At 44.7% G+C, this 24,216-nt stretch overlaps 1 protein-coding gene across 1 annotated transcript; it reads right to left on the bottom strand.

The window, feature by feature from the left end:
- Positions 1–847: 847 nt before the first annotated feature.
- On the bottom strand, positions 848–22,925 carry LOC135526639 (coagulation factor VIII-like). Its single transcript, XM_064955152.1, has 26 exons — positions 22,566–22,925; positions 22,278–22,378; positions 22,024–22,146; positions 19,879–20,091; positions 18,578–18,754; positions 18,351–18,454; positions 17,830–17,950; positions 17,401–17,662; positions 16,283–16,448; positions 16,088–16,175; positions 15,612–15,829; positions 15,203–15,353; positions 14,852–15,061; positions 13,210–14,629; positions 12,696–12,861; positions 12,114–12,362; positions 11,693–11,921; positions 11,344–11,526; positions 11,020–11,136; positions 10,264–10,335; positions 9,791–9,876; positions 9,423–9,584; positions 5,115–5,259; positions 4,629–4,777; positions 1,739–1,921; positions 848–1,477 (listed from the first exon to the last, which is right to left on the bottom strand). The coding sequence occupies exons 1-26, from the start codon at positions 22,715–22,717 to the stop codon at positions 1,322–1,324; spliced, it is 5,403 nt and encodes a 1,800-aa protein (XP_064811224.1). The 5' UTR covers positions 22,718–22,925; the 3' UTR covers positions 848–1,321.
- Between the last annotated feature and the right edge of the window lie 1,291 nt (positions 22,926–24,216).

Here is a 24,216-nt window from a genome sequence, read left to right on the forward strand (position 1 = left end):
AGCCAGATGTGGAGGTCCTGGGCTGGTGTGGTTACACGGGGTCTGCGGTTGTGAGGCCGGTTGGACATACTGTCAAATTCTCTAAAATTACATTGGAGGTGGTTTATGGTAGATAAATTATCATTAAATTCTCTGACAACAGCTCTGGTGGACATTCCTGCACTCCCTAAAAACTTAAGATATCTGTGGCTTTGTGTTGTGTGACAAAACTGCACATTTTAGAGTGGCCTTTTATTGTCCCCAGAACAAGGTGTACCTTTGTAATGATCATGCTCTTTAATTAGCTTCTTGATATGCCACACCTGTCAGATGGATGGATTATCTTGGAAAAGGAGAAATGCTCACTAACAGGGATGTAAACTAATTTGAGTACAACATTTGAAAGAAATAAACTTTGTGTGTATGGAACATTTCTAGGATCTTATTTCAGCTCATGGATTATGGGACCAACACTTTCCATGTTGCGTTTATATTTTTGTTCAGTATAGATTAGAGATTTCTGAAGACGCTTATTGTCAACTTTATCGTTACTCTTCATTTTCTTTACGAGTGGAACAATGGCCATATCAATCACACTTGCCAAATGGCTTGAGAGACTGTGACAAGTGGATAAGACTGAATAACAGTCTGGAGAGACGGGAACGAAGTAAAGGAAGGTGAAACCACCCTCCCTAATCATAGAGAAACACCGAGCCACTGCCAGTATCCCCCTGGGCTGGAGCAAAGGAACTAAACAAAAACAAAGAGAGAACTGTTTGCTGTCATGGTGAACAGGACAGGAAGAAAAAGAATGGGAGAATGGATTGATGTGTGTGTGCGTGTCGCAACACTGACCTCTGAAACCAGGCAACAGTGACCTCTGTTTATTTAACAATATAAACTCAATCCCTCTCCCCTCAGTGCATATGATATATTGCATGTACAGTACTATATAGTATACTGTGCATACATCCATCCAGACAGAAAATAATAATTATATTGTACTATTTACATGTGGTTGATCACAGCTGGAATGTCAGAAGTCATAGTGTTAGTAGCAGTATACATTGTAAATGAGACGAACAAACTGTTCTCAGCTGAAGCTCATCAATAGACAGTTACAACAGTATATCATATAAATAATATCATATATGACCGTGAACCTAGCTAAACAAACCTTTTACCTAGATTCACTTACTCAGTTCATCCATCAATGACATGACTATTTCATGATCATTACATCACTGATATGCTCATTAAATATTCTCTAGGGAAGAGATGACGATGAGGTGGGCCTGAGTGTGGAGCTGCACAGTGGGGTCCCCTGCCCTGTCTCTGTTTCTCAGAGACGCTGCTGGGTGTCACAGCCCACGAACTCCAAGCGCAGGGCTATGTCGTTGACCCAGCCTCTGGGGTGGATCCGTATGAAGCGGGCAAATAGAGGAGGATCAAAGAGGTTCAGCATCTCCTCATCCGGCTCACTGTTCCCCAAGAACATCTGGGAGGAAGGAGGAGCCAGAGTCAAACAGAGCTGGCTCACATAAATCACAGTTCGGAAACTCAAAGTTAAACATGTTACAGCTTTGTCACTCTTTACACCATCAGGTTTTGTAAATCTGTCTGGTAGCATTTTGCCTTTAATAATCTTAACTTCTCTGAGGTTTCAAATCACATTTGACCCTGCATGCTAAGGAAGGTGTGTGTGTGTGTACTGAAACGTAGCCTGTGATAAATCTGAAGATAATGAGATGTGTGATACCTTCTCTCTTTGCGATTCCCCGTCAACCACGTTGGACCAGGAGTGACCTTCATCGCTAATGGTTACGGAGAACTCTGTCACCATCATCTGAGTCAGAATAGACCACGCCCCCTGAGTGACAACCCCTGTGATGCGTTTCATAACCAGGAAGTCCACCTGCAGCCACTCATGGGGGTTATTGACCTGGAGGAGAGAGGGAGGTAGGGGGCTGGGTTATAACAGGTGCAAAACGTTAAGAGATACACTGTGCACAGCAGTGAGTCGAGGTCCAGATGCTGGTTTTGGCAGGAACAAGTATTAAAAACAAGATTTAAAACAAAGGACGGAAGAAAATAGAGACTGACACAGAAAAAAAACTAATTTACAACACTTCTACCACAGCATGTGACCATTACAAACAATGGTATCTCTTGATTGATTCCTAGAGTGTCTTCTAGGGAAAGAACATCAAGCTCATAAAATATCACTCTTGCAATAGATATTGGTCACTGATTCTACATTATTTCTCCACCTATCCTTGACTATTCAGTTTCGGAGAACACTTGGCACAGTTGACCTCTATCTACCAATTACAAGTGTTGCTCACATACCAGCCTGATAAGTTGGAAAATCACCATTGTCCAGTGATTTCAGAGGAAGGCAGTAAATGTGATTAGCTAAAGACAGACAATTTTTATTTTACCTTTATTTAACTAGGCAAGTCAGTTAAGAACAAATTCTTATTTTCAATGATGGCCTAGGAACAGTGGGTTAACTGCCTTGTTCAGGGGCAGAATGACAGATTTTTACCTTGTCAGCTCAGGGATCCGACCTTGCAACCTTTCGGTTACTAGTCCAACGCTCTAACCACTAGGCTACCTGCCGCCCCAACAATGGAGAGGGGCCACGAGAAAGAGGGAGAGAGAACACCTACCTGGAGGTGACCGCATTCCCTCCCCAATACGCCTCCCTAGACACAACTATGACAAAACCTACAAAAATGGGTCACAACTCTTGCAGCTCCGTCGCACGCTGGGTCTGTACATAGTCAAGGGTAGGCTTCAAGGAGACTCCTATGGTAGGTACACCTACAGGTCATCCCTTAGTTTATCACAGACCTCAACCCAGAGTCTCTCAAAGCGTTCAGTCAGCTCACTGACATCCCTATCCGATCACAGCAAAATCACACTTTACTTGAAGAGAGAAATACTCAATCATGAGACATCAAAGCTGAGGAAACTGCATACTATAAAGAAACACTATAGATGGAAGGAAAGTAGTGTAGAAACCTACCAAAAAACAATTAGGCAACAACACATTCAATCCCTTTCAGACAACTTCCTGGACATAATGTTTCACTGTAATAGTGAAGGTGTAAACTTGTCAGTAGAAAACCTAAACAGTATATTTTACCTTTCAGCCTCTGTCAAGCAGAGAAGCTAAGAAAATTAACAACAATCACAAATAGTTTGATTAAGAATGCAAATCCCTGAGAAAGGAATTAAGGAACCTGTCCAACCAAAAACACAGAGACCCAGAAAACCTGAGCCGACACCTTAACTATGGTGAAACACTAAAACAATACAGAAATACCCTAAGAAATCAGCTCAATGTAATTCAAGAATCCATAGAATCGAACCCCTTCTAGGAAAATTGGAACACACAAAGAGCTATCTATCCGAAATGGAGATGTGTGGATAAAGCACATCTTTTCGGCTCAATAACAAAGAGCAAACAGGAAAAACATATACAGTGGCAAGAAAAAGTATGTGAACCCTTTGGAATTACCTGTATTTCTGCATATATTAGTCATACAATTTGATCTAATCTTCATCGAAGTCACAACAATAGACAAACAGTGTGCTTGAACTAATAACACACAAATGATTGTATTTTTCTTGTCTATATTGAATACATAATTTAAACATTCACAGTGTAGGTTAGAAAAGTACAGTGTGTGAACCCCGAGGCTAATGACTTCTCGAAAAGCTAATTGGAGTCAGGAGTCAGCTAACCTGGAGTCCAATCAATGAGACAAGATTGGAGATGTTGGTTAGAGCTGCCCTGCCCTCTAAAAAACACTCACAAAATGTGAGTTTGCTATTCACAAGAAGCATTGCCTAAAGTGAGCCATGCCTCAAACAAAAGACATCTCAGAAGACCTAAGATTAAGAATTGTTGACTTGCATAAAGCTAGAAAGGGTTACAAAAGTATCTCTAAAAGCTGTCACATGCTCTTGCGACTCTCCCTAGGTGTGGCTGTCCTGCAAAGATGACTGCAAGAGCACAGCGCAGAATGCTCAATGAGGTTAAGAAGAATCCTAGAGTGTCTGCTAAAGACTTACAGAAATCTCTGGAACATGCTAACATCTCTATTACGTAAAACACTAAACAAGAATGGTGTTCATGGGAGGACACCACGGAAGAAGCCACTGCTGTCCAAAAAAACCATTGCTGCATGTCTGAAGTCTGCGAAAGTGCACCTGGATGTTCCACAGCGCCACTGGCAAAATATTCTGCTATACAAATTGATAGAAAGCGGTGTTCGGGCAAAACCATATGGCATTATAAAATCCATGTACACAAACAAAAGTGTGCATTTACAATTGGCAATATACACATAGATTTATTTACAAAGGGCTATGGGGTGAGACAGGGATGCAGCTTGTAAATACAACCAATATTTATATGTTTATTTATCTTCCCATACTATTTGTACTACAACTATTTGCACATTGCTAAAACATTGATATGGACTTTCTACTAGTCTTTTGAAGAAAGTAATATAGCTAATATAACATATCTGGTATTTAACTGATAATATAATACAGTAATACAGTAACAGAGGGAGGGGATGGCAGGAAAGTGTATGTGGTTTGACTGTGTGTGTGTGTGTTGTGAATGTGTGTACCTTGGGGCGCCATGCGTTGGCGCTGCCGTCCTGGCGGAGGCGTGCGAGGGCGGGGCTCCAAGAGAGCCTCCAGGTCTGCAGGAAGGAGGAGGCTCGGAAGCTGCTGTCTGGGACCAACCTCCTCTGGAGACCCAGGGGGAAGGAGCAGCCTGACACACACACACACACACACACACACACACACACACACACACACACACACACACACACACACACACACACACACACACACACACACAGATCCTAGATTGAAATTGCAGGCATCTTCTCATGTTTTCCTTCTTCCTTCTCTCAGGAATTCTATTCACCAGCACCTGAGATCTGACCGTCCCTGCACCTCCTCCCTTCCCCCGGTCCCTGGCCCCTAACCACGGACTGTCACCTGCTGATGTACCTCTCAACATACACCACCTACACCACCACTAAACGTAATCTGAGCTGTTACAAGCTGTTACAAAGGTGTTCCTAACTGACACAGGGACTCACTGTTGAGGTCACAGCCCAGTAGCTCCATGCGAAGAGCAGGGTTCCTCTGGATGGTGACAGGCTGCAGTCTGATGTAGCGCCCGAGGATTGGGGGAAACAGATGGTTCTCCTTCACCTTTGAGCCATCCAGGTTACCGTTAAATATCTGAAATAAACAGAAGTCAATAGTAAGTACAAGAGGTAGCATTGTTGTATTTGTGATGTTCATGCTAAATTAGTGTGTGCCCCTTTAAGAGCGCTAACAGGAGGGAGAAACAGAACATACAATTTAAGAGTACAGGACAAAATGTAAATAAATGGTTCACATATTCCTCACACTGGATTCCCCTATTATTACTAAGCCATCAGAGTCTAAGCCCCATCTGAGCCGGAGGAGGGGGTCTACTTAAGCAATAAGGCACGAAGAGGTGTAGTATATGGCCAATATACCACGGCTAAGGTCTGTTCTTACGCATGAAGCATCGCGGATGCCTGGACACAGCCCTTAGCCGTGGTATATTACATTTGGCCATATACCACAAACCCCCGAGGTGCCGTGTTTTGTAATTATAAACTGGTTACCAATGTAATTAGAGCAGTAAAAATACATGTTTGCCATACACGTGGTATATGGACTGATATACCACGGCTGTCAGCCAATCAGCATTCAGGGCTCGAACCACCCAGTTTATAATAATCTATATGGAATTGTTTTAAGGTCATACCAAGGATCATTTAGCTATTTGATTTTGAATTTTAAGACCCCTTGAAGTAGCCCATACAAATGCATAGAATAACAGATTCACTACATTGAACAACAGATAGTCCCCCCCCCAAAAAAAATATAAATTAAGTTTGTTCTGAAGTGTCTGTCCTACATCTGAGAGATATAGGAAATATCACGAAACTTTTTGGGGGGGTATTTAATATATTTTTGGCATTAAACAATCTTTTTTTTAAATGGTACCTGGGGACCTTCAGACGAGTCTTATGAGGCCTGTGGGCATCCTAGAGCAGAACAACCAACATGTACATGTTCGTGAGAGTCTCATCTTTCCACAGAGAGGCATCACCTTTGCACACATATTAGTGTGTAGCCCAAACGGTTCGGACGCTACAGACAGAAGTTGTTAGATCGACTGTACCAACTTCAGACGAGTGGAGTTCGTAGAGCAATAACATCGTGTTCGTGAGATTCTCATCTTTCCATAAAGGGGTAATAATAGTTTGCAGGCCAAACCGTTCGGATGCTACAGATGATTGTGTGAGGAGACCGATTTCCGGGATGTCTCATGGTCTGATAAACACCGCTATAGCTCTGTCACCTTTCACCGCAGATGCGGAAGTGACGGCATTTTATTTATATATTTTTTTTTTAATGGCCAGCTGAGAACAAGTCCTCATTTACAACTGCGACCTGGCCAAAATAAAGCAAAGCAGTGCGACACAAACAACAACACAGAGTTACACATGGAATAAACGAACATACAGTCAATAACACAATAGAAAAGTCTATATACAGTGTGTGCAAATGAAGTAAGATTAGGGAGGTAAGGCAATAAATAGGCCATAGTGGCAAAATAAGTACAATTTAGCAATTAAACACTGGAGTGATAGATGTGCAGAAGATGAATGTGCAAGTCGAGATACTGTTTTGCAAAGGAGCAAAAAAACAAATAAATAACAATATGGGGATGAGGTAGTTGGGTGGGCTATTTACAGATGGGCTATGTACAGGTGCAATGATCTGTAAGCTGCTCTGACAGATAATGCTTAAAGTTAGTGAGGGAGATTAAGTCTCCAGCTTCAGTGATTTTTGCAGTTTGTTTCAGTCATTGGCAGCAGAGAACTGGAAGGAAAGGCGCCCAAAGGAAGAATTGGGAGTGACCAGTGAAATATACCTGCTGGAGCGCGTGCTATGGGTGGGTGCTGCTATGGTGACCACTGAGCTGAGATAAGGTGGGGCTTTACCTAGCAAAGACTTGGAGATGACCTGGAGCCAGTGGGTTTGGCAACGAGTATGAAGCGAGGGCCAGCCAACGAGAGCATACAGGTTGCAGTGGTGGGTAGTATATGGGGCTTTGGTGACAAAACGGATGGCACTGTGATAGACTGCATCCAATTTGCTGAGTATAGTGTTGGAGGCTATTTTGTAGATGACATCGCCAAAGTCAAGGATCAATAGGATAGTCAGATATACGAGGGTATGTTTGGCAGCATGAGTGAAGGATGCTTTGTTGCGAAATAGGAAGCTGATTCTAGATTTAATTTTGGATTGGAGATGCTTAATGTGAGTCTGGAAGGAGAGTTTACAGTTTAACCAGACACCTAGGTATTTGTAGTTGTCCACATATCCCAAGTCAGAACCGTCCAGAGTAGTGTGCTCGACAGGCGGGCAGGTGCAGGCAGCGATCGGTTGAAGAGCATGCATTTAGTTTTACTTGCATTTAAGAGCAGTTGAGGGCCACGGGAAGAAGTGTTGTATGGCATTGAAGCTCGTCTGGAGGTTAGTTAACACAGTGTCCAAAGAAGGGCCAGAAGTATACAGAATGGTGTCGTCTGCCTAGAGGTGGATCAGAGAATCACCAGCAGCAAGAGCGACATCATTGATGTATACAGAGAAAAGAGTCGGTCTGAGAATTGAACCCTGTGGCACCTCCATAGAGACTGCCAGAGGTCCGGACAGGCCCTCCGATTTGACACACTGAACTCTGTCTGAGAAGTAGTTGGTGAACCAGGTGAGGCAATCATTTGAGAAACCAAGGCTGTTGAGTCTGCCGATAAGAATGCGATGATTGACAGAGTCAAAAGCCTTGACCAGGTCGATGAATACGGCTGCACAGTATTGTCTTTTATCGATTGAGATTATAATGTCGTTTAGGACCTTGAGCGTGGCTGAGGTGCACCCGTGACCAGTTCGGAAACCAGATTGCATAGCGGAGAAGGTACGGTGGGATTGGAATGGTCGATGATCTTTTTGTTAACTTGGCTGCCTTAGAAAGGCAGGGTAGGATAGATATAGGTCTGTAACAGTTTGGGTCTAAACTGTCTCCCCCTTTGAAGAGTGGGATGTCTGTGGCAGCTTTCCAATCTTTGGGAATCTCAGACGATGCGAAAGAGAGGTTCAACAGGCTAGTAATAGGGGTTGCAACAATTGTTGCGGATCATTTTAGAAAGAGAGGGTCCAGATTGCCTTGCCCATCTGATTTGTCGGGGTCCAGATTTTGCAGCTCTTTCCGAGCATCATCTATCTGGATTTGGGTGAAGGAGAAATGGGGAGGCTTGGGCAAGTTGCTGTGGGGGGTGCAGAGCTGTTGACCGGGGTAGGGGTAGCCATAGAGAAATGCTTAATGAAATTCTTGATTATCGTAGCTTCATCGGTGGTGACAGTGTTTCCGAGCCTCAGTGCAGTGGTCAGCTGAGAGGAGGTGCTCTTATTCTCCATGGACTTTAACTTTTTGGAGTTTGTGCTACAGGATGCAAATTTCTGTTTGAAAAAGCTAGCCTTTGCTTTCCTAACTGCCTGTGTATATTGGTTCCTAACTTCACTGAAATGTTGCATATCGCGGGGGCTATTCGATGCTAATGCAGAATGCCACAGGATGTTTTTGTGCTGGTCAAGGGCAGTCAGGTCTGGAGTGAACCAAGGGCTATATATGTTCCTGGTTCTACATTTTCTGAATGGGGCATGCTTATTTAAGATGGTGAGGAAAGCACTTTTAAAAAGCAATCAGGCATCCTCTACTGACGGGATGAGGTCAATATCCTTCCAGGATACCCGGGCCAGGTTGATTAGAAAGGCCTGCTCGCTGAAGTGTTTTAGGGAGCGTTTGACAGTGATGAGGGGTGGCCGTTTGACCGCAGACCCATTACGGACGCAGGCAATGAGGCAGTCATCGCTGAGATCCTGGTTGAAGACAGCAGAGGTGTATTTCGAGACATCGGCGGATGTGATGTATTGAGACGCATCCAATGCAAAAAAACAGATATATTTTTATGGGGATTTTTGTCTTTTGCTAATTTGATATTTTTGCGGGGGCAGACATCAACCTTAGGGGGCTAAGAACAGCTACACCACAGTAATGCATAGAGTTACTCAGAAATATTTTAAGCATTGATGACATTTACAGTAACAAAAGGATACATGCACCTGCTCTCACTACCTGCTCTCACTACCTGCTCTCACTACCTGCTCTCACTACCTGCTCTCACTACCTGCTCTCACTGACTTCTGGTTTGTATGGTACACAATTAAGCTCATGCTGTGTGGGTACAGTACTAGCCAGTAGGTACTGGTACAGATGGTTAAGGTACATGTAAGGTACTGACGTAAGATGGCGTGGTGCTGTTCCCCCTGTAGTTAGTCCAGGTCTCCTGGTCTAGGCTGTAGGAGAGGGTGAAGTGCACAATGAAGTAGTCCTTCAGGCCCAGAGAGGCTCTGGCACCCTGGGTCTGAATCCCATGGAGCAGAGTGGGTCTCTGGAGGTCCACCTACATAGGAGACACAACAGGAGACCAGAGTTGGGGCCAGGTCCATTTCAATTCAGTCAATTCAGGAAGTGAACTGAGGAAAACATAGATCTACTGAATTTAAATGGAATGGACCCCAACCATGCAAAAGACAGGGGCAGCTAAACCAGATGGCCTTTCAATCTACAAGGATCTTTCATAGAAGAACAGGAAGTTTAGTGTTAAACCTGGATCCATGATTTCTGATTCGTGCCCATCCAGGCGTTGACAGAACCAGATAGCTCCAGCCTCGCCAGCCTGGCCTCCCAGTTACCTGGCAACACATATATGCATTCAATCCCACTGGCTAACTGTATGCAGGCCTAACACAGAGTAGAGTATACTGTGTTTTCATAAACAGTATGTCACTGATTCATCATGGTAACATTTCTCCATTCTAGAGGCTTACTTATGCATATACTGTGTATGAGCCTACTTCCTGACATCAAATAAATTAATAATAATAATTTATTGGATTTTTATAACACTTTTCAAGTGTTCAAAGTGCTTTTACATAGCAAGGAGCAACTCACCTCTTCCACCACCAATGTGAAGCAGCCTTTTTTCTGTCAAAACGCTTGCCACACATCAGCTATCATGATGGAGAGGTGTGTAGTTACATTCTTGTGGTTACATTCTTGCATTGCTGAAACTTGCTTACCTATGTGGTCTGATGCCGTGATCTGGGAATCGTCTATTCTCCCTGACCTCAAACCCAGAGGCTGGATGCATCCTGCCAGGTAATCACAGGAAATTACATTATATTATTTGTATTGTCCACATTTCACAAGAAATAACCAACAATGTCATTCTAAGACATTCCAAATAACATATTTCACACTTCTGTCTCAGTCTACTGAGTAAAGCTGTTGTGAGGTAACTATGTGTGGTACCTACATGGGTTGTGAGGTGTGGTACCTACATGGGTTGTGAGGTGTGGTACCTACATGGGTTGTGAGGTGTGGTACCTACATGGGTTGTGAGGTGTGGTACCTACATGGGTTGTGAGGTGTGATAACTTCATGGGTTGTGAGGTGTGGTACCTACATGGGTTGGGAGGTGTGGTACCTACATGTGTTGGGAGGTGTGGTACCTTCATGGGTTGTGAGGTGTGGTACCTACATGGGTTGGGAGGTGTAGTACCTACATGGGTTGGGAGGTGTGGTACCTACATGGTTTGGGAGGTGTGGTACCTATATGTGTTGGGAGGTGTGGTACCTACATGGGTTGGGAAGTGTGGTACCTACATGTGTGGTACCTACATGGGTTGTGAGGTGTGGTACCTACATGGGTTGTGAGGTGTGGTACCTACATGGGTTGGGAGGTGTGGTACCTACATGTGTTGGGATGTGTGGTACCTACATGGGTTGTGAGGTGTGGTGCCTACATGGGTTGTGAGATGTGGTAGGCTACTTACGTGGGTTGTAGACCAGTAGTTTAGCCCTCATGCCGGCTAGCTGGTGCTCTCCTACTGTACACTCCACCATCCAGGTCCCCACTGTGGCCGGCCTCATCTCCACTGTGCCAAACACACCTGGAGAGGGGGACAGAGACCAAGGTGAGATAGATGACATTCTTGATTCATTCATTATGATTGACTATTATTTTATTGTGTGGGCATGTATATATGTGTGTGTGTGTGCAGTATGTGTGTGTGTGTGCATTTGCGTGGTTGTGTGTGTGTGTGTGGTAACTGTGGTTGTGTTTGCATGTGTGTGTGTTTTTTAGTGTGTGTATTTACCAGGATAGAGGTTGTACACCCCCATGCGATGCTCCTGCTCCTTGTGAATGCTGAAGGGCAGACCGTGGAAGTGGGCGGTGTGATACTCCCCATCGCCCCCGACGTTCAGCAGGTGCCACCTGACTTGCTGGTGCTGGCCAACCATCAGACCAGGAAGTGTCTCTGCCACGTAGCCGTTTATCGCTACGGTAACAAGGAAAGATTTTCCAGAGAAATGAATCTCAAACCCAAACAATCGATCAGATATGAGTATGAACCTAAACAAACAGAGAAATTCACTAGAAATCTATTTAAATGTATTTATTATGAAACTAGTATTGATATTAGGAGAGAGTCTGAGTAATTCTACCTGCAAACTTGTTGCTGAGCTGAAACCAGGGGTCATCTCTCCGGGCCTGGCAGGGCGGGATGCAGTACTGACGGATGTTCTCGTCCAGGTACCAGCTCTTGGTCTCGTCGAAGGTGTGGAAGAGGAGGGCGTACTCCTGTAGGTTGGGCTGGAGGTTCAGTTGGGGGTGGAGGGTGCCTGGTTTACAGATTACTAAGGGGCCAATCAGACCGGAGTGGAGGTCCTTCACCTGTTGAGGGGTGAGAACAGAACACAAAGCCACACAGTCGAATACACACGCCAGAACAACAAAGTGCATGCAGGGAAAATCATGTCAAAACATTGATAAGCTGTCTCACGAAAATAAAAGAGACGTATTAGGCCTATCTATGATCTAGCTTTTTAATATACAGGTAGAGGAAATGTTGACAGTGCCACCTGCCTTATTCTGTGTAGAGTAGTAGGCCCCGGCCTTACAGTCAAACTCTGCAGCGGTGGGCCCCTGCTTCCTGGTGATCCTCCAGGTGTAGACCCTGACCTCCCCAGGCTGGACCGCCTCCCCAGGGTCCCCCGCCACCCCAGCCCTGGAGGACCCCCACTGGGTCTGGGTCCATCCATCACCCTGGGTCTTATCATACACTCCATGGAGGTGCAGGGAGTACGGCCTGGACGCCATGTTCTTGAAGGTCACCTGTCGAGGTCAAGATCAAGATCAGCATCGAGACAATAAAAACGGGTCAAGGTTAAGATCAAGTGAATGTTTAACAGCATTATATACACAATCTGATATCTGATAATATGCCATGAAAATAAATATTGCAGTGAATTCAATAATTAATTAATAATAAGTAATGCAACCTGGATTCAAACCATGGTTCCTGAACCTGTCCAACACCTTATAGCCATAACACCAAGAACTCCGAAACACCTTGACGAGGTTACTAGTAGCTGAGCTAAGGCCACCAAAATATGAATTGATTTGAACATCAGTGAATTAATAAGATGATCATTGATCTCCACTCACGGTAAGGAGGTCGTTGATCTCAGCTTTAATGATAGGACCCATGAGTCCAAGATGTTCCTGCAGCTCTCCTCTGGTGACGGGGATCTGGAAGTCTCTCTCACTGTAGGCCCTGAACACCACCTTCTTATATTCCGTCAGGAACTTCCTCATTCCCCTACGCCTCTCTCTGGGGAGGGAACAGTTGGGAGTTGATGAGCTGATCAATAGCCTGATAAAAGACAGCTTGCCGTTGATCAATAGCCTGATAAAAGGGGTGGCAGGGTAGCCTAGTGGTTAGAGCGTTGGACTAGTAACCGGAAGGTTGCAAGTTCAAACCCCCGCGCTGACAAGGTACAAATCTGTCGTTCTGGCCCTGAACAGGCAGTTAACCCACTGTTCCTAGGCCGTCATTGAAAATAAGAATTTGTTCTTAACCGACTTGCCTAGACAGCTTGTCATTGGAACGTTGGTAAATAATGAATTGCATTGGAGCTACTAGAGAGCAGCTTTTCATTGTCTTTTAGCCAAACACTACCTTGTTTTTATGAGCTGATGTGGTTTCCTGATCCCATAGTCCCATGTGATCTCCTGTGCAGCGATGTAGTAGCTGCGGTAATGTCCATCTGTGGTCCTCAGGTCCAGGTTGTCCTCTGTCCCCATGTAGTTTGTCCCAGTGTCCTTCTCACTATAGTCATCATACTCCAGAGACACTGCGTTCCTGGGAGCCGTCTCATTGTCATTGGAGACATTGGAGAAGTCTAGATCCAACAAATCCAGTAGAGGGGTGTCTGGATCTGTGTGAGGGTTGTTGTCTAGTAGCACCTCCCCAGCTTTCTGCTCCTCCCTCTGTTGCTGCACCTTCAGCTGATCCGGGAGCGCTTTCAAAGTGTTTTTCAGGGGGTCTAGATCCCGCCATCCATCTAACTCCAAGAGTAGAGGGTCCTTATCTGTGTGATATGTGCTTAGAGGATGTGAATCTCGATCCAACTCCCCCTTTTGTCCCTGCTCCTCCTGCTGATCCAACACCTCCACCTTCTGCTCTTCTCTCTGCTCCTGCTCCAGCGCCTCCCCATATACCCGACCCTTCCACTCCTTCAGCACCTCCTCCTCACAGTTCGGTAGCTTGTTGCTCTCTCCACCCTCCAAACTGGCCTGGCGTCTCTGTCTTCCATTCCCCTCCTGCTCCCTGCCCAGACCTCCCTCCTCTACCTCCTCCCCATCCTCTCCTCCTTCTACCCTGGCCTGGCGTCTCTGTCTTCCATTCCCCTCCTGCTCCCTGCCCAGACCTCCCTCCTCTACCTCCTCCCCATCCTCTCCTCCTTCTACCCCGGCCTGGCGTCTCTGTCTCTTCCCCCCTTGCTCCCCACCCAGACCTCCCTCCTCTACCTCCTCCCCATCCTCTCCTCCTTCTACCCTGGCCTGGCGTCTCTGTCTCTTCCCCCCTTGCTCCCCACCCAGACCCCCTCCCCCCTGGGTCTCTGAAGCCTTCCAGTCTCCGTCCTTCTCCAGTTGCTTCAGAACGTCTGTGGGGATCCCTCCCTGGGAGAGCAGGTTGCCCTCCTCGTCAGCAGACAACACGGTCACATACCTGACCTCACAGATTGACATCTGGTCCCCTGCCTTAAATGTGACATTGTTATCAGACCCGTGGTCCCCAGATTCTCCGATGGCGACTTCGTTATCTGTGTTATTTCTTGTTTTCGGTGTTGTTGTGTTCTGGTTTAAACTGGGTTGCTTCTTGCAGACTCTGACGGCTACGGTCCTGTTCTGTAGCCGGGGGCGGAGGGATCTCGGTTTGAAAAACTGGTCTACGTAATCAGGCAGGACGTCCTCCAGGCCGTACTCTAGGTCCTCGTTGTCCACAAGCAGATCAATGTTACAAGACAGGACGGAGTAGCGGGCGCTCATGCCACGGCTCTTCAGGCTACTGTCGAACGCACTGATCTCCCACTCACCTGAGGATGAAATCAACATCAGCTCACAAAACTTCAGAAAAAAATCTCTCAGGTCAGGGTTAGGTTTTAGTAGGGCGCACCATAGTGAAACCTGTGTTCTTAATGGACCTGTAGCATCTCTCTGTTTCAAAAATGTTCTTCCAATTTATGCCTACTGAACACAAATGTAGCAGCATCAAAAACAACAATGCCTGACAAACAAACATTGTCATTTGACCTTACCAATTAGCTCGGTCTCCATGGTAACAGTCTCCCCAGACATTGGGAAGAGTGTGAGAACGGACTCATACACGTTGTCCCTCATGAAGGGGTTTCCTGTGAAGTAGACGGACAGGAAGTCGCTCTGTGTCCCCACGTTGGCCAGGTGCCAGAAGGTCACATCATCCTTACACAGCTGGATCATCTGCCCGTTGAACATTATCCCGTTCACATCTGTAAACAAAAATGAGATCCAGATCAAAATCTAAAACATAGGAGGGGTGACAGAGCAGACATGAAGGAGGTATCACCATCTTCATCAAGAAATAAGGGAAGCTAGCCTACAAGATAACCAGGCAGGAAAACCCCACTTACTGTAGATGACATTGGAGTTGTAGAAGTCAGGGTCTGTAGGGTTGACCATGGAGGGGTCTCTGCTGTACTTCTGAATGTTGTCATTGATGTTCCAACTCTTGTTTTCATCAAACACAGCGAACATCAACTGCTTCACTTTATCTGGGCCCACCTGCAAATTGGACATCTTAGATTAGGATAACCGCAACATCTCACATACTCTCACACTGCTACAAACAGCAAGATCCAAGTTATCAGTGTATGACTTGGGCAAGCTGCAGGAGAGACAATGCATTGATATGTCATATTGGGCCAGATTCCCGGACACATCTCTATTCTCCATTGGACGTTATTCTTATTCCAAGACTTAATCTGTGTCCGAAAAAACAACCCATGTGTCATTATGGACATATGAAGTGTCGATTCTCACCAGCCGCCCCCTGGTGTCCATGGAGTCCTTCTTGCAGATGAGGAGGGGTCCTACGAGGCCAGTGGCCACGTCTCTCTCAGGGTTGATGGTACTCTGGTACAGACGGGTCAGACACTGGGGGTCTCTCTCCAGGGGCCCGTCTTCTGCTGTTAGTTTCCACATGTACCCATATGTCCCATTGGGGGGTACAGCCAGTGAGCGAAGGTCCTTTTCACCCTCTACACAATCACACATAGACACCATGGGGGGAACAGGAATGTCTAAGAGACTAAGAGATTATATTAGTGTAATAGAATGACTATTAGACTAATACAATTACTATAAAAATCACGTTTTATGAGTTTCTCCAGACCCCAACATATAAACACACCACATATGATGACCATATTCCACGAAGGACTTAGTTATGATTTTAAACCTAAATGCATAGCCAGTAATATTATCTTAACATAATGCCAAATTTTTGTTTATCTTACCATTCCCTGTTTTACGCAGTGGAGAAATCGTGGTGAGGCCACTTGGATATATGTTGAAAGGACGACTTGCTAGGTTCTTGAACACTATCTGAAGAAGCAATGAGAATGACCTTTACTTTCTTTACGATCTATTCAGATACATCTTTTTTGTTTACATGCTTTTTGTTTGTTTGTTTTGTTGATTGTGGTACACACCTGGAAGTGTTCGTCCACCTGTCCTCTGAGCAGTGGTCCCAGCAGTCTTTTAACAGGTGATTTCCTTGTGGTGAAGGTCTGGTCAGTGTATTCTACATACACCACCTTCTTATATTCATGACCCAGCTGATGAGGCCCCCTGGGAAAGTATTCCGATAACAGTTGACTGGAACACAGAGACAATGGAGGGAGGGGAGTATCAGCATCATTAGTATCATGAACATGAGCAGTGCTATCTGTCCCTTTCCTGTCCTAGTCTTTTTCTGGCTATCTCCTTTTCTCGGTCCTCCGTCCCATCTGTACTCTTACTATACACAGTCTCTCTGACCCTCTCCCTTTCTCGGTCCTCCGTCCCATCTGAACTCTTACTATACACAGTCTCTCTGACCCCCTCCCTTTCTCGGTCCTCCGTCCCATCTGAACTCTTACTATACACAGTCTCTCTGACCCTCTCCCTTTCTCGGTCCTCCGTCCCATCTGAACTCTCACAGAGGTGGGGTTTCGTACCTGTCTCCCTGGCTGAGGTGGAGTTTCGTACCTGTCTCCATCACAGAGGTGGGGATTTGTACCTGTGGATTTGTACCTGTGTCCCTGGCTGAGGTGGGGTTTCCTACCTGTCTCCCTGGCTGAGGTGGGGTTTCCTACCTGTCTCCCTGGCTGAGGTGGGGTTTCGTACCTGTCTCCCTGGCTGAGGTGGGGTTTCCTACCTGTTTTTTATTTTTTTTTATTTTACCTTTATTTTACTAGGCAAGTCAGTTAAGAACAAATTCTTATTTTCAATGACGGCCTAGGAACAGTGGGTTAACTGCCTGTTCAGGGGCAGAACGACAGATTTGTACCTTGTCAGCACGCTCTAACCACTAGGCTACCCTGCCGCCCTGGCTGAGGTGGGGTTTCCTACTTGTCTCCCTGGCTGAGGTGGGGTTTCCTACTTGTCTCCCTGGCTGAGGTGGGGTTTCCCACCTGTGTCCCTGGCTGAGGTGGGGTTTCCCACCTGTGTTCCTGGCTGAGGTGGGGTTTCCTACTTGTCTCCCTGGCTGAGGTGGGGTTTCCTACCTGTCTCCCTGGCTGAGGTGGGGTTTCCCACCTGTGTCCCTGGCTGAGGTGGGGTTTCCTACCTGTCTCCCTGGGTGAGGTGGGGTGCATAATCCCAGATGATCTCCTCAGCAGCGATGTAATGGACCCAGATTTTGATCTTCCCCCCTCGGGAGCGCCCCACAGCCTGATATTTCCCAGGCTTAAACACAAAGGTCTCAAACATGTCATCTCCATATTCATAGTCCTCCTTATCCTCAGACTGCTGGACCCGACGCACGTCAGGACCGGGCACCGTCACAGGCTCTGGGCAGTCCTCTACCTTAAAGAATGCACTCATACCCGCTGGAACAAAAACATACAGAGACCTTATAGCAACTCACAAGACACATAACAATTCATGCTACTCTGGCTCAAATGTACAAATGTACTCTGTTACCTCACAAATCAAATTGCGAACTTTGAAATTGATCAAAACTTTATTTCACAACTTTGAGAGAACATACTCTTACCGTGGCGGTGTTCTTGGATCTGACAGCTGATGAGGAACTTCCCCTGAGTGCTGGGCTTCATCTCCGCCGTGGTAAAGGTCATAGGGGTCATCTCCACAGTAACCTTACGGTGGGCCATCACCTGGAATGACAAGGGTAGAGTTAGGCTCAGACTGAAATGCTGCTGAAATGATCTCACAAACAACTTATTTTTTATTTAGCCAGGCAAGTCAGTTAAGAACAAATTATTATTTTACAATGACAGCCTAATCTTGGTTGATTGTCAGTGGGTTAAATGCCTTGTTCAGGTGCAGAACAATTTTTACCTTGTCAGTTCGGGGATTCGAACTAGCAACCTTTCAGTTACTGGCCCAACACTCTAACCACTAGGCTACCTGCCACCCCTACCTGCTGACTTATAACAACTGAACTGGCAAAATTATCAAAGGAAAATCTTGGTTGATTGTCACATATGACCATGAATTATGATTGGTTGACAACTTTAAGTGAACCCTGATTTAAACTTGAATTATCTGATGTACCTGCAGAGTGTGATCCTGAAACTGTATAGAGTGGATCTCTGGAGACGTTTCCATTCCAATGAGATGCCAGAACACATGGTCTCGTCCCTGGCACATCGTCAGACCTACAAACATACCAAACAACCAACCCACACAAAAACATATTTTGGAGTCTTCTACTACAGCATAGTTGACAACAGGACTGTTCTGTTGACTCTATACAGTAACATGCTAAACTAGCTCCTGACCTGGTAAAGTTGAGTTGACGTATCCGTTGATAGTGTGGTACTGTTTTCTTGCACTGGCCTTCTTAAATCTTTCCCGGAAACTCCCCACCTCTCCGTACCAGCTCTTACTCTCATCAAAAACAGCAAAGAGCAGAATAAACTCTCTGCTTTTCCGAACTCCATTATCTGTAAATGCAGCTGTGAGAACCCAAGGGAAGCAGAGAATACAGATAACACATTAGTTGATAACTCTGAATATCACAGGGTACATTTGGTGAATGTACGCATTTAGTGAATTGAGGCATTTGGTGAAATTACTCATGTGGTGAAATTACTTGTTTGGTCCAATTGCTCATTTGTTTAATAATCAGGCGATGTGGCAGTCTGGGTGTTAAGCTTCATCATGTGCAGTAAACTATTGACAATCCCTACTTAGTAAGGTGATTATGTGATTCAGACCTCCTTCTATTCACAAAACCTTCCATTAGGTAGGACATGATCACTGGATGACTGAGAACAGAGCACATTATAAGTCCCAGTCAGCTATAAGTCCAGCAGCCACATTCATTTCCTCCGTTGCCAGGCAAATATATGTCACAGTGGGTCTGACTGTACTGTAAGGGGAGTGTGATACATAGAGAGAAAGTTGTGGAGGGTGTGTGGGAGTAACATAGCAGGAATAAAGTTGTGGAGTATCTGACTGTAAGGTGTGTGGGAGTAACATAGCAGGAATAAAGTTGTGGAGTATCTGACTGTAAGGTGTGTGGGAGTAACATATCAGGAATAAAGTTGTGGAGTATCTGACTGTAAGGTGAGTGGGAGTAACATAGCAGGAATAAAGTTGTGGAGTATCTGACTGTAAGGTGTGTGGGAGTAACATAGCAGGAATAAAGTTGTGGAGTATCTGACTGTAAGGTGTGTGGGAGTAACATAGCAGGAATAAAGTTGTGGAGTATCTGACTGTAAGGTGAGTGGGAGTAACATAGCAGGAATAAAGTTGTGGAGTATCTGACTGTAAGGTGAGTGGGAGTAACATAGCAGGAATAAAGTTGTGGAGTATCTGACTATAAGGTGTGTGGGAGTAACATAGCAGGAATGAAGTTGTGGAGTATCTGACTGTAAGGTGAGTGGGAGTAACATAGCAGGAATAAAGTTGTGGAGTATCTGACTGTAAGGTGAGTGGGAGTAACATAGCAGGAATAAAGTTGTGGAGTATCTGACTGTAAGGTGAGTGGGAGTAACATAGCAGGAATAAAGTTGTGGAGTATCTGACTGTAAGGTGAGTGGGAGTAACATAGCAGGAATAAAGTTGTGTCTCTAACTTGATTTGCAGATGAGCAGAGCCCCGATGAGCCCAGAGTTGAAGTCCTGTACAGTGTCCACCTGGGAGGAGTAGGAGTAGGTGAGGCATTCTGGGTCTCCCACGGTCGGACCGTCATTAGGGTTGATGTCCCAGACATACTTGTAGTATCCTCCTGGAGCAACAGCATCATCCTCCTTCTCCTGGCTTGACGTGGCGTCATCGTATCCGGCCCCTAGAGAGAAAGAGATATACTGCTAGGAATATACGCATGTACACACAGAGACTGACATAGCAGATGACATAGCACACACACACACACACACACACACACACACACACACACACACACACACACACACACACACACACACACACACACACACACACACACACTTGTTCACGTAATTCAAGACAGTAAATAGAGGGGAGGCCCTTTATTGGATTCAGTCTACTTTATAACACCAGTGCTAGGATGTGACAGTGGCTTACAGTTTACGGTAAGTTAGTAGGTAGACATGCAGATTTAGTGTTTACGGTAAGTTGTTAAGTTAGTAGGTAAAAATGCAGATTTAGTGTTTACGGTAAGTTGGTAAGTTAGTAGGTAGACATAAAGACATTACCCTCAGACTGTTTCCAGTAGTAAGTTAGTAGGTAGACATAAAGACATTACCCTCAGACTGTTTCCAGTAGTAAGTTAGTAGGTAGACATAGACATTACCCTCAGACTGTTTCCAGTAGTAAGTTAGGAGGTAGACATAGACATTACCCTCAGACTGTTTCCAGTAGTAAGTTAGGAGGTAGACATAAAGACATTACCCTCAGACTGTTTCCAGTAGTAAGTTAGTAGGTAGACATAAAGACATTACCCTCAGACTGTTTCCAGTAGTAAGTTAGGAGGTAGACATAAAGACATTACCCTCAGACTGTTTCCAGTAGTAAGTTAGGAGGTAGACATAAAGACATTACCCTCAGACTGTTTCCAGTAGTAAGTAAGGAGGTAGACATAAAGACATTACCCTCAGACTGTTTCCAGTAGTAAGTTAGTAGGTAGACATAAAGACATTACCCTCAGACTGTTTCCAGTAGTAAGTTAGTAGGTAGACATAAAGACATTACCCTCAGACTGTTTCCAGTAGTAAGTTAGGAGGTAGACATAAAGACATTACCCTCAGACTGTTTCCAGTAGTAAGTTAGTAGGTAGATATAAAGACATTACCCTCAGACTGTTTCCAGTAGTAAGTTAGTAGGTAGATATAAAGACATTACCCTCAGACTGTTTCCAGTAGTAAGTTAGTAGGTAGACATAAAGACATTACCCTCAGACTGTTTCCAGTAGTAAGTTAGGAGGTAGACATAAAGACATTACCCTCAGACTGTTTCCAGTAGTAAGTTAGGAGGTAGACATAAAGACATTACCCTCAGACTGTTTCCAGTAGTAAGTTAGGAGGTAGACATAAAGACATTACCCTCAGACTGTTTCCAGTAGTAAGTTAGGAGGTAGACATAAAGACATTACCCTCAGACTGTTTCCAGTAGTAAGTTAGGAGGTAGACATAAAGACATTACCCTCAGACTGTTTCCAGTAGTAAGTTAGGAGGTAGACATAAAGACATTACCCTCAGACTGTTTCCAGTAGTAAGTTAGGAGGTAGACATAAAGACATTACCCTCAGACTGTTTCCAGTAGTAAGTTAGTAGGTAGACATAAAGACATTACCCTCAGACTGTTTCCAGTAGTAAGTTAGGAGGTAGACATAAAGACATTACCCTCAGACTGTTTCCAGTAGTAAGTTAGGAGGTAGACATAGACATTACCCTCAGACTGTTTCCAGTAGTAAGTTAGGAGGTAGACATAAAGACATTACCCTCAGACTGTTTCCAGTAGTAAGTTAGGAGGTAGACATAAAGACATTACCCTCAGACTGTTTCCAGTAGTAAGTTAGGAGGTAGACATAAAGACATTACCCTCAGACTGTTTCCAGTAGTAAGTTAGGAGGTAGACATAAAGACATTACCCTCAGACTGTTTCCAGTAGTAAGTTAGGAGGTAGACATAAAGACATTACCCTCAGACTGTTTCCAGTAGTAAGTTAGTAGGTAGACATAAAGACATTACCCTCAGACTGTTTCCAGTAGTAAGTTAGGAGGTAGACATAAAGACATTACCCTCAGACTGTTTCCAGTAGCTGACCCCCACAGGGCTGATACTGTAGGGCTGGGACGCCAGGTTCTTAAAGTGTACCACCACCCTGTCACTGGCCTGGGCATGGATCACCGGACCCTGGATACCTGCAACACAAAGCACTCTGTTCAGGTCTCTCTCTCTCTGTGTGAGTGTGTGAGCGTGTGTGTGGTAGCATATAATTCTAAAGATATACTTAAAGTAATTAATAATGAATGAATGAAGTTAGTACACATACCTGCCCATGTTGGTGTAGGCTTGGGGACTGAATATGTGGAATCAGTGTATTCTCTATAAACAGCTTTTATGTATTTCTGAGGGGGTTCCTTGGTCCTCCTCCTACAAATTCATAATCAACGTGGATATTTTAAAAAAGGCTTAAAAATCAATGATTAAAACATGAAAACAAATAAAATAGGCTACATGGTGATATACATTTGAAACTGTTAGTTGAATAGAAAAGCCTACAACAAAATTGACGCAAAAAAAGGGATAGATATTAGGTAATGACTGCAGAGAACTTCACCTTTGTTCTGATACGGGGTCAGCGCTGCCCCAATAGAGATAGTCCCAACCGATCTCAACCGCGGCGATATAGAACTCTCTCGTGGAAGGTACGGCCAAGGTCTCCTCCACCCCGCTGAGGACGCAGAGGAGGGATATCAACAGCGTTCTCATCGCAAGGCTCGCGCACCTGTCTGACTGAACGTCAATTCACTGGTGGTCGAGAAGTCAGATACCCGGACCGTAGCAGGCAACTTACTACCGTTATTTTCCGTTAGGGGGGATATTTAAAGGGAAAGTTCCAAACCAGAGAGATAGTCACAGGTTAGAGAAAGACAGAGTGTGTATAAATGTGAGGGGGGAGTGAGAGAGATAAAGGGAGAGAGAGTGTGTGTATGTGTGGGAACTGTACAGCGGCGACCAGTCATTCAGGGCAGGTGGGGCAGAGCCCCACATTCTTTGCAAAAAAAATACAAAAAATAATGAAACATTTTTTTGTGGGGGTTGCTTGTTTTTGCATGTTATTTTGGCATTAATACATGTCACATATCAATTTGCAAACAATGTTTTATATATATATATATCATGGAGTTAATAAAGCTGCATATAAACAGTCTTTTTTTTGTTTTCTTGAGTAAGGCAGTTCCAAAATGCAGGTGTTTCAGTCGAGCTCAGTGCTTTCTGTGGTGGTGGGGCAAGCCAGCAGAAAATATGGAGCATTGCGCCGTGATTGGCTCAGTGTTCTGTCACTCATGGGGACACTACGTCACCCCCAAGTCTAAGGGTAGATCTAGAAAATTCAAGCCTGTTGGGTGCTGCCATATAGTTATTTATAGTTATTTACATTATAGTGCCCATCCAAAGTCATTGGCCACAGATACAATTATGTAAAATCATGTTATATCTTGGACATCATACTTTCAAAATATTAGCTTGCAGACATCATCATGAATCAAGTCGACAATCGATTGGCAAATTGTTTTTAATCCTTATCGTACGAAGATAAATTATAGATAAAAAGTATCAATGCTCATCGGCCAATGGACATAAACATTACACAAGTTGGAAATTGCAAATTCCATGGTTTGGAAGGAATCAGTGGCTAACTGCAAGCATTGCAAAGCAATCATTAGCATGCTATTCAGTGGAGTGGCTGTGTGGTCCCAAGTCTAAAATTAAGGGTCTCTTTTCCAAGTTTAAAATTCAAGTGAGTACAGCACAACAAGGCGAGTCCAAAAAGGTATTGTATGCTGCTGCATAAAGGATGCCAGGGAGATATGTATACTGTAGCTAAGAAAGTAATACTAAGTGTATGTTGTGCAGTAAACTGTTAGTAGCCCATGTGCCTCACCCTAATAATTTGGACTAGTTTCACCTCTTAATTTCACTTACTGTTCTGACTTGGTGGTGCACATGTAGCATTTAACCTGTTTTTGAGAAATGTAATCATAGAATATTGTAATAGTTTAATTGGCTGCTTATAGGCCCCCTTTATTTATCCTACTGTTCTGACTTGGTGTACAGGGAGAACACTAAGAACGGCCCATGTTCTGAATTCTGCCACTGTACATATCAAATGTGCTGAACAAATAGTTATATTGACTACGTCAGTCCTAGCTCGCTCATTAATGTTTCAATCGAAATTATGGATCGCCTCTTATCCGCTTGTCGTC

This window comes from Oncorhynchus masou, chromosome 32 (genome assembly GCF_036934945.1).
Source record: "Oncorhynchus masou masou isolate Uvic2021 chromosome 32, UVic_Omas_1.1, whole genome shotgun sequence".
NCBI classification, from domain to species: domain Eukaryota; kingdom Metazoa; phylum Chordata; class Actinopteri; order Salmoniformes; family Salmonidae; genus Oncorhynchus; species Oncorhynchus masou.